Source organism: Spea bombifrons, chromosome 3, assembly GCF_027358695.1.
Source record: "Spea bombifrons isolate aSpeBom1 chromosome 3, aSpeBom1.2.pri, whole genome shotgun sequence".
Taxonomy (NCBI): domain Eukaryota; kingdom Metazoa; phylum Chordata; class Amphibia; order Anura; family Pelobatidae; genus Spea; species Spea bombifrons.
The window spans coordinates 83,220,894-83,231,873 of record NC_071089.1 but is presented as its reverse complement, the minus strand read 5'-3'; the positions used below and the strand labels follow the sequence as shown (position 1 = coordinate 83,231,873).

At 34.5% G+C, this 10,980-nt stretch overlaps 1 protein-coding gene across 1 annotated transcript; it reads right to left on the bottom strand.

Moving 5' to 3' along the window:
- Positions 1–2,467: 2,467 nt before the first annotated feature.
- Positions 2,468–10,282, bottom strand: LOC128483601 (organic solute transporter subunit alpha-like). Its single transcript, XM_053459838.1, has 9 exons — positions 10,142–10,282; positions 6,674–6,768; positions 6,158–6,312; positions 5,296–5,369; positions 4,953–5,111; positions 4,626–4,737; positions 3,998–4,144; positions 3,353–3,458; positions 2,468–2,875 (listed from the first exon to the last, which is right to left on the bottom strand). The coding sequence occupies exons 1-9, from the start codon at positions 10,174–10,176 to the stop codon at positions 2,760–2,762; spliced, it is 999 nt and encodes a 332-aa protein (XP_053315813.1). The 5' UTR covers positions 10,177–10,282; the 3' UTR covers positions 2,468–2,759.
- Between the last annotated feature and the right edge of the window lie 698 nt (positions 10,283–10,980).

Sequence of the window (10,980 nt, the reverse complement as noted above, 5' to 3'; positions counted from 1 at the left end):
TTTATGTGATGTGTGCGTTGCCTCTGTGGTACTGAAATTATGAATCTGGTCATACTTATATGTAGCAGGCTCTGCATTTTTTTTCTTCCAACTAAAGTATACATTCTTAAGTGGATCCTGCTTACATTTTGTTTCCAGACATCATCTGCAATTTTATCAACTTAAATAGAATTTAAAAAAGTGAAAGATTTTGTCTGATGAATGGCATATATAGTCCAACAACAGGTCCATAATTGATGATTTTTTGTAGACACGTGAAATATTCCCAAGACAACAAACCATGACTTGATGTTCTTTTATAGTACAAATCACTAAGGGATGAATGGCGCATACTACCACAACGCTTGCAGTTGTTGCAAGTCCATATTTTTCTGTTTGAAGCTGTGGACAAAATGCCTATGATCTGGATATGAAAAACACTTTACTCACTTGGCTCAATTGAGTTGTGTGATTTAAAGATCAAGTTAGATTCATACCAACTATTTAAGATTGTCGATTCGATTTTTCTACAAACTTACCAAGGAAAGTGATCCTCGTTGTGCAAGGCTACTGCAGAAAATGTCTACCCACATGAAGCACCACGTCTAAAAAGCCAAAACAGCTACCCAACTTTTACGGTCTATATTTTTACCATAAGAAAACTTCTAAGATAGTTTTTAATTGACCCAACCTGACCTTCCATTTTCTTTTCTAAGGTTATATACCACTTGGTCTTAAATATTTGTTATGCTCTGCCAAAAAGTCAACAATAGCTTCATTGATGCCTATACAGTTACTTACCAGTGTTCCTATCATTGCAAGCCCCTCCATCGATTTGATATTTCCATTGATCCAGTAATTAGAGGCCTAATATTTGTCATTTGTACAGCAGGGTTAACGAATACAGGTATTAAGAAAAGTTGAAGTAAAAAGTCTTAACATTTCAATCACACAAGTAGGATTTTTTCATTTGCCAAATTAGACACAAAGGAGTTACCCAATTTACAATGGTTTTCCAGACAAAACAGAGAGCATCCCAGGCATCTAATGGATTCCCCCAGAATTCTGAGTCCATGCCAGAAATAGACAGGCAGATTACTTAAAGTTTATAAACTGCCTTTTAATCAGAGCTCCACTCCCAACAAGCTTCCAATGTTTTTTTTTAAGGTTCTAGCACTTGAAATCCATCACCTCTTAATGTTACGCATGTGAATTTGCATAATTTCAAAATTAATTCCATAATGTCCTTTATAAGTTATTTAATCAAGTGATGTTACTTGTTGCCAACACACTGCCATCAACTTTAAATCAAACTATTTCTTCTTTACACAAATTTTACATGAATGTAACTGTGACATCATCATGGGATATTTAAGTGTCTTCTGATCTCCTTACAGTGATGGCAGTTAAGCCACTACAATAAGTTCTATTCCTCCCTGATTAAAGTACTTAAAGTGGTATTCATTCCAAAGTATCATGTCAGAGACATTGGCAACATTTTTAAAATGTTGATTTTGTATATTGCCTATTCACATGCTTAAGAAAATTATGGGAAGTACAATCATATTTTGTCATAATGGGAACTATCTCTAAACTGTACAAAATTCTAAAAGTTGTATGCACCAGGACCCTACTGTTGTGTTTTGTGACAGCAAAGAGCTACCTTTTGCTGACTGGTACAGTCATGTATGCACAGTTCACATTTTAACGAAATTCAGCAATGATTTGAATGATTTTGCCCCTATTAAATATCGTTCAGCCTTTATTACACTTTCCAGAATCTAGTCTTATAACTTGGGCTATCAGAGTAATGTAAACTTTATTAATATACCATTTTAATCATGTAAACAGAGGTCATCTCCATCACTGTTTAAGCTAGTAGTGTAGTTTAAAAACATATCTATGGGGATCTACTAATGTATGAGTGTTATCTAGCATAACAGAGTCAAAATACCTTTTTAGTATTGTATTTGCACCCAAAAATGATCCATCTAGATTTTGTTTCTACCACTGGACTAAGAAAAAGGCAAGTTGTTGGAAAGTTGATGATTCCAACTTTCTCTTTGGCGTTTAAGCAATTAAAACAACCTGCAAGGAAAATCAAGAGGTGTGTGTGTGTGTGTGTGTGTGTGTGTGTGTGTGTGTGTGTGTGTGTGTGTGTGTGTGTGTGTGTGTGTGTGTGCGCGCACGTACTCAGACTGGTCAGATTTGCATAAGTCATGGGTAAGAGAGCCAATTGGTAGGATTTCACTGGAGGTTCCATTTTAGTATTTAAGATCTGAAGAATAGTTAGAATTTTTTTTTACACCCAGAGCGTTTACAAAACGTGGCTGAAACTGGAAAATCACTTCAAACACAATGAAGCAGCAGCTAATAAAGATGTTCCCCAATCCAAAGATTAATGTTTGTTAATGTGTATATATATATAGAGAGAGCGAGAGAGAATTAAAAGTTTGTTATATCTGGAAGAAAATATGAAAAACAGCACTTTTTGGGCCAAATACCATTCTTATTTGTCGTTTTTTATTTTTGTCTTCTATAATGGAGAGTGCAAAATACATTTTAGTTGTAATTGGGAATGGAAGTAAGCAAAACAAATGTTAATAACAATAACAGCCTTGGGGTGTGGTATGTATAGGATAGATCCAGCATGACGTATGGATAGAGACACACAGCTGTGCGCTCCGTAATCTATGCACAAACTCCCAGAGGAATCTACAATGTATTCCAGTACAGTCCAATGTGCAGTGTTTATTAAAACGAGTAAGCCTGTTTCTGGATCACACGGCCAGTGGTTTAAGGGTGTATCCTACTTCGTCATCCCTCTTCCTGTAGGCAAATCTGGCCAAAACAGCAAGGAGGAACGTTTCTATGATCAATAAATGGTTGTTCATCACTAGAACCAAGCAAGACAATGTAATGTTAGGTGGTATCATAACAATTTAAAAAAGTAAAACATTTTTTTTTTACTAAGATGCACCTAGCCAACCAATGTTGTAATCATCTGTGTCTGTCCTAAGTATTAACTCCATTCCAGCTTCATAGACTGAAGGAATCATTACATGTTATCAAAAAAGCCCAGCAATAAGTAGTGATAAATATATTATGATCTTCCATATTTTACCCAGACAGTGGGTACATTGTTGCCTAGGTTGGCAGGTCTAAGGACATGTTCCGTGCCATTAAGAAAAGGTGATTAAGACAGACTTTTGGGTGTATATAACCCCCTTATGGTAATGGAACAAAACCTTTGAGAACAGTGTATTCATCATTTGAGTGGTACCTGGATTTGATCATTTTTGATTAGTGATATACGTTCCATTCATTCATATATATATTAAATAAAAGACATGCACACTTTGTAGTGACTTACTTTGAGATCTGGCTTTAAATGCATATGGTCGGACGCATGGAATCTGTCCAGAGTTGGCCAAGATATTAAAGATTGAGTTCTGTACAGTAGTCAGGATGAGGAGGATCTGAAATAAGTATTTAGACATGGCTATATAAAGGATATGGGTACATTATACAATTAGCAAGCAAGAAAAAAAAACAAAATATTTTTTTCATTTTCAAATCCCTTTATAAGATTTGTGTTTCCAGCTTGATTCCTGGCTTTTCTGATAAAATTGTGTACAACACAACATTGACAACTTTAATACAATATTTTTATTAAGAAAATGTTCATCTCATTCATTCAAAGGCTTTTGAAACATTTTCCAGGGTGCATTGCACCAAGCTTTGATTTACTTCTGATTGTTCTCTCCTGCCTAATGTAATCAATAGTGATCCATATTTTGGAGCAACAATGCAGTGTTAAGACCTTGTGTCACAAACAGAACTAAGAATTTGCTATAAATGACCCCCACTGGAGCATGAAACACATTGTGAGTTGGTCTAATGCTTTGATAATACTACTCTAACGGGGCCTATAAAATTTAGTGTGTATATATATATAGTCTTAGGTTATAACAATTTTAAACACAATAAAGTAAGAAAAAGAAATTGATGTAATTACCTGGAAAATTGCAAATTTCTTCCCTATGTTCTGTTCAGCCAAGTGGATTTTGGCTTCACGGAACAGAATACCAATGGGCCACAGGGCCATAACGGTACAAAATCCAAGCATTGTGTTCATCCAGAGAGCAATGCTACGAGCTGAGAGCTGTATAAAATATAAAAGATATAATCGGTTCTGGATTATTTGAACAAACGTTGATGAGCTTTAGCTAAGGGTGATGAGAGGTCTGTATCAAACAACATTTTTTCAACCCTGATCTAATGCATTAATATATTAGTATACAATACAATATTATAGGTCACATTTGCAATATCCCTGGCTTTTGGTATTAACATAGCGGATATGTGGGGAATACATATAATATGATTTACAATACTTGCCATTACAATACCATAGTATTTTTTGAAGCCCATGCTAATTTTTATTTTTTGTTTGCTGCAGAATTTGAAAATATATACACATTATATTCCAAACACATTTACAGATTTACACAACTAGATCTTGCTTTTTCAGAGTAAATTCACTATTCAATAAGCATATATTACATCACTGCTTAGAGCTTGCTAATAAAAAAAAAAGTTAAATTGCTTAATCAAGTTAAATTTCAAAGCCTAATGAATCTTACATCATCTGGATTAAAGATCCCATCAGACCAGAGAACCAAACCAATAAAATTGAAGACTGGTTTCAGGAACGACATCTGGAAAACACCTAGGATAAATAGATTCAGCTTCTTTCTGCAAGGCAAGCATCACATTAGCAAATGTAGCTTAAGTAGTGTATTCAACAGAGGTAATAAATATAGAATCTGACAACTAATGAGAACAACTTGGTTGGTTCTAATCTAATGGTTCCAAAGAAGCAAAACTAGAAAGTTACAATGGCCATCTCGTTGTTTTAAACATTTTCTATGATTTTCAAGCTGTAAAAAGAAGCTTATGTGGGTTATTACTTGGTTAATTTGATGCGAGGTAGGCAGGGGCAACAGCAGCAGCAGGGCCCAGTGTTGATGTGAACATCAGTGTTCTCCATCTTCTTGACCAGTGCATCCTTTCCACCAAAACCTTCTATAATGACCATCAATATGAAGTAGAAACAGGTTGCAAAATATCTATGTGATGATGAAAATCAGTAATCATTAGTGGCAAATTCTGTTGATGAATGTAGTCACAATACAATGTGAGAAACAAAAGAACACATTTTATAAAAATAAACATCAAACAGGACACTGAAAAAAAGAATACATAAAACCAGTGCAGTGCTGATTTTTCTCTTTGTACTTTGCTGCTACTTACGTGCCAATTGCAATATCCACAAACAGAATGGCCCGTGGGATCCAAAGGCCAAAACAGGTCAAGACAGAAATAACCTAACAGGGTAAGAGAGGGCACACGTCACATGATTTAACTAACTTTACTGTCCAACTGGTTTAAAATGTTGTTTTTGTTGTATCATTTACTGCAGGAATGATTATAATCATTGGACCTTATTGCACAATGGTGTTTCAGAGAAATTACACCTACAGTGGAACACATAATCCTGTAGTTTGGTGTGACTACCAGACAAATCAATCAAATGATTTAGTGTGAACTTTAGCATAATGTAATGCTGTGATGATTTTTGCTGCTAATTTAATTACTGTTTATAGGTGTTTATTCATAATGAATAGATGTGTGCTTATATTTAGTACCCATAATTCTGAAAAGGGGCAACAGACATACACAATTTACAAGGGAGAAATTATGTATAGTCTGTTGATACCTTTATATCTCCTGGTATGGTGTTCACCCCTAGAACTATGTTTTTTGAGCAAGTACATACAGAAACTTAATGCATTGTTCAAGTGCAACTTGATCTTTTGATCTATATATCTGCTAGCAATTTTGCTAATGAAATATATGCAACATGACCATGTCAAATTGTTCATCTACACATCACAACCTTAGCATATATGCAATCACATATTTACTTTAAGAAAAACAAATCAGTTAAAATGTACATATTTCAAGACCCCTGTGGAGTCTATTGGTGATTTTTAAGAACGTTAGTAGTTCTCAGAATAGTTTTAATAAAAGGCATAGGATGCATTTACAGTTAAAATAGTTAAAATACAGTACTGCATTTCTATACAATATTGCCCAATATATGTCCTCTCACCATAGGAGCCCCACTGCTCCATAGCAAGGATTTTCTTTTGACTGGACAGCGAACTTTTTTTTTAAGATAAAAAGCTTCTTCCACATAAAGAGCAACTGACAAAGTGCTGAGAAGGGTAAGGATTCCCAAAATACAGAGTTGCAGTGTGTCCAACACTATAACAAATAAAAAGAAAAAAAAATCTTAGATTTTATTACAGTACATTTTTACTACTGCAAACTTTGTGCATTGATGTGCTCTTGAAAAAGTATTATATATATTCAAACAAGGGATATGTGTGATGTGGAATTAATAGAACATCATAGGAACCTCAAATTAATAAATTCTCAGAAAATCTACATATTTAGGAAGTGAGGTCTAAACATTTTTTTTTAGCTTTCATTTCCTTAGATTGTATAAATCTAAAGTGCAATGTCCTAGAAATGTATTTATCAGATTGAATACTCGCATCTACAGAATAACATAACTATTCAAAAGACACACTGATGCAAAACTAGAAAAGATGATAGGACATACAATATGGAAGCTGTGTTGACGATGGTGGTAAGGAGAGGCATTCTCTTGGTATGCTGAAGTTGTTAATCAGGAGGTGAACCTGTTGTATTGGGATCCTGGAATAAATAACAGAGGTTGTTTCAGTAGCTGTCAAAAGAGAATGCTATGCTAGCTGGTGCTGCGTTAAGATTCCAGTAATAAATAATGGTGCTAAGAAGCTGAAACTCCATCATAGAAACTGGTGGACTTCTGTCACATTCGCCTTGAAACCCCCCACTTTCAAACTATCTGGCAGCAGCTACAAACTAACCGTTCTCATGGCTCTTTGCTAGGGAAAAGGGGAAATCTCTCCCTGTCCACCTTTTATAATATGCAGTGGAGTTTAAAAGTTGAATGTTCAACTGTCATGAAAACTCATCTGAAAACTCCTATATTTATGAATAATCCACCATATCACACATAACTCCTTTATAACACAGTGGTACCATGTTACTTCATGGGTTAGGTCCCTCAAGGCAAAGAACTTTAGCTGTAAAGGTGGATTAGGGTGGGGAAGATAAACCAATTAGCACTTAGAAACATAGACACACTTGGTAACTAAATTCACTAGTAAGTGGATTGGCAACTACATGCAAATATATTTTATAAATGTTATAGATTGTATATTTTGTGTGTATATGCATCATACCATATATTGGATGTTGTTGGTTTTTAACTGGACCCCACATAAAAAATTACATCATGTTTTCAATTAAAGGCTATAATATTTTAGCTCCAATAAAGCAATGCATCACCAGGTTTAATAGAATCTTTATCAAAGATTTTCAATGGAATCATATGAAAGAGGTAAGTTCTCTTAATTATATTAATCTTACCCCTTAATTGTATTTATATCTCTTGTTATCGTTATACCCAAAATAATTAAACTCCGCCCATAGAATTGTGTATGTTTGCATGATCGTCTCTTTATCTAATATGTTTAGCTTGTAAGGTAGTTTTATTTATGTTGTAGTTTGAAATATCCCATAGTCAAGAATTTATGCCATTTGATGCTCTAGAGAGTTAACTGGATCAGTAATAATAATTAGCATATCATCAGCATACAGATTCATTTGTAGTTCTTTTTGTTTTATAGGGCAACCTTTTATTCCAGAGTTATTCCTAATATTAATGGCAAATGGTTCTATAGTCAAAAAGAGTGGTGATAGTGGGCAACCCTGTCTAGTACCACTATATAACTTAGTCTGAGAAGATATTAGGTCCAAATGTTCTCTCTAATGGATTAGCATTCAGCAACATGAATGCCCTGTGTATCCAGCCCTGCATGCCATATTCTTGAACAGAACAGCCTACTCTGTCAAAAGCATTCTCAGCGTCCTACACCAGAGTTAATAGGTACTTTTCTCCTATTGGCAGAATCTATAATAGCAATTAGTCGTCTGGTATTGTAACAGATTGATCCACCCAGAACAAATCCTATTTGATCCGGGTGGATCACCATGCCCAAGATCTTTCTCAATCTATCAGCCGCTATTGCTGAAAACAGCAGTATTGGGTAACAATGTTTGCTCTCAATATTTCTTATAGAAAGTAACCATATTGTTCCATATTGTTAAAAGGTCATTGTAAGGTAATCAGTTATTTTAGACTCAAACAATGTATAGAATAAATTGCAAAATCTATCGAGGTCATGGGGCCTTGTGTTTATCCAGCTTAGTTATTACTTTATGTACTTTCTGACCTTCATAGGAGTATTTAGCTTTTCCCTTTGAGCTTCGGAGTTTTTAGTGATTTTAGTTCTAGTCAAATATTGTTCTATTTTATTAGCAGAGACTTCTGTAGTTTATATAATTTACCATACTAGTCATTAAATGTTTCTTATTTTTTTCTGGAGTCATATAAATATCATTGTCATTAATAGGTTTGCTTATATGATTATTTGCTCTATTACTTCTGTTTACGTGTTAGGATTTTGTCAGCTCTAATTTTCCTCTGCAATAATATTTTGTCTTTAACATCTCCATATTTCAAACTGTACTTTTCCTGGGATAGATCTTTTTCATTTTCAGATGTTTTTATGTCTCTTTCTTTTTTTAATTTACTATTTAAGTTTTATTAGGTTTATTTAAAAGCATACCATATATTCGCCAGCGAAGCCTCAGCAGGGCAATTTGCCTAAAAAACACTTAATCAATTTTGCTAAATATTCTACATTATCTTCATTTTGAAACAAAGACTTGTTCATTCTACAAGTTGTTCTGTCTCTTAAGTTTTGGTGTTCTTTAAGTTCCATCACTGAGATATTGTGATCAGACCAGGTGTTATCTCTTATAACAATATTTCTTACTATATTTAAAACAGTTAAATATATGAGAGAAATTCTTGATAGGTAAGTTGAGTCCCTCTCTTTAGGTTGATATAACCTCCATATATCAAACAAATCAAATGTATTAATAATAATTATAATAAGAATATTTAATCCTTGTTTTCCAAAGTTTATTTTAGTTTTAAAAAATCTATATTAGGGTCTGATACACAATTGAAGTCTCCTGCTATAATACAGCAACCAGGCTTCATTTCATCAGTAATTCACAGAATCTTGTTCAAGAGACTCACTGGAGCTGTATTACGAAGACAGAGATTAACCAGAGTATAAATCTGAACGATGAAGTCCCCCCCAATCTGATTTTATCATCTCTCCTCCAGTGCGTCTCTTGCAATAAGCAAATTTCAATAAGTTATTTTTTCAGGAAATTGTATACTATGGACCTTTTATGAGGCGAGACTCTGCGTAACGGAAATCAGTTTAATCATATCCTGGATGTCTCCTGTGGCCTTCTCGGCAATGGAAAATGGCAAAAGACAAAAGTTGGCAAACAATAACAAACAAAATTCATCTTATTCCTAAAATTGCAAAACCTCAGTTTAATTGGCATAGTCTCTGACCCCCTCCATTAAGAGCTTTTCCCTTATTGGCACAGTCCCTGTTAATTCTGAAACAGAATTCTTGATGGCAAAAACAATTCTACTAAGCCTGTTTACTGTCATGGCACGATAAACTACAATAACACAGTTGAAATCCATTTCTGTGTCTGTTATGATTTTTATATGAATGCTTTGGATTTGCTGTTCTCCTTGCTTGGGACATGACACCTGCACCGGTATTATAACTAGGATCAAACTTGGAATCTAGAGCACTAAAGACAAACTAAATGAAAATGTGTTTTAAATCCCTAGGTACAACAGGCACAAACGACCAAATTACCTTAAAGGTTATACTACATTTTGTACAGGATAAAATGCAACATACTCAGTATTTAAAGAGGGCCAAGGTATAACCAGTAGCCCCATCTGTGCCTTTCAAGTAGCATTAGAGTAGCATTAGAATGAGCAACATGTATATATATATATATATATATATTCTTTTTTTATATAATGGCTAACATTATAAAAACAAAGTTCTATGGAGAGCATAGACTCACAAATTACCTTGGATCTGCTTTAAAGTCATCTTGTGATGCCATATTCACACAGTTTCTGCACTACTCTTTTGCCCACAGCTGCAACAATTGCTCTGCAGAGAAATGGTGAACTTTGTCAAGTCCAAGTGTCTGTAAAGCATTAGGATCAACTGTTTGCTTGTTAGGACATGGCTTTGAGTTCATTGATCCTCATAAATAAACACATTTAATATCTACTGGGTTCCTCTTTGAAGTCCCTAATATGATAAAGCATGGTTTTCGTAAGGACAATTATATCGATCTAGCATTATGGTGAGTCTATGCTTATTTTCACGAGTATCTCCTTTCAGCCCCAAAAATCAATTGAGGTTCTAAGCGGCTGATTTGTCTGCATATATGGTAGCACCACCTAAATGTGCACACATGTGGGATATATGTATTCTCTTCGAAGGTGCTGCTATGTTGTTACACGGATTAAATAGTGTAGTGAAGTTTTACTTTACTGAGAGGGTGGTAGATAAATGGAACAAACTTTCAAATCAGAGGTGGTAGAGGCTACTACAGTAAGGGAATTTAAACATGCATGGATTAGGCATAAAACTATCCTGAATCTAATACAAGATCAGGGGTTGATTAAGATCTGAGTCTCTCGCCAGGAAAAATTGATAGACTGTGCCATCAACTTCTAAATAACTATACAAAAATAAGATTTTGTGCTGGGTTGGGGCTTCTATGGGTACTGGTGGTGGGTCTTGAGGGTACTTAATAATATGATGAAATCATCAGACATTTTCTTGGATTTTAAATTCTTCGGGGTAACAATTTTACATGTGTTACATGTATTAATCAATGTGTCCTGGATAAAAC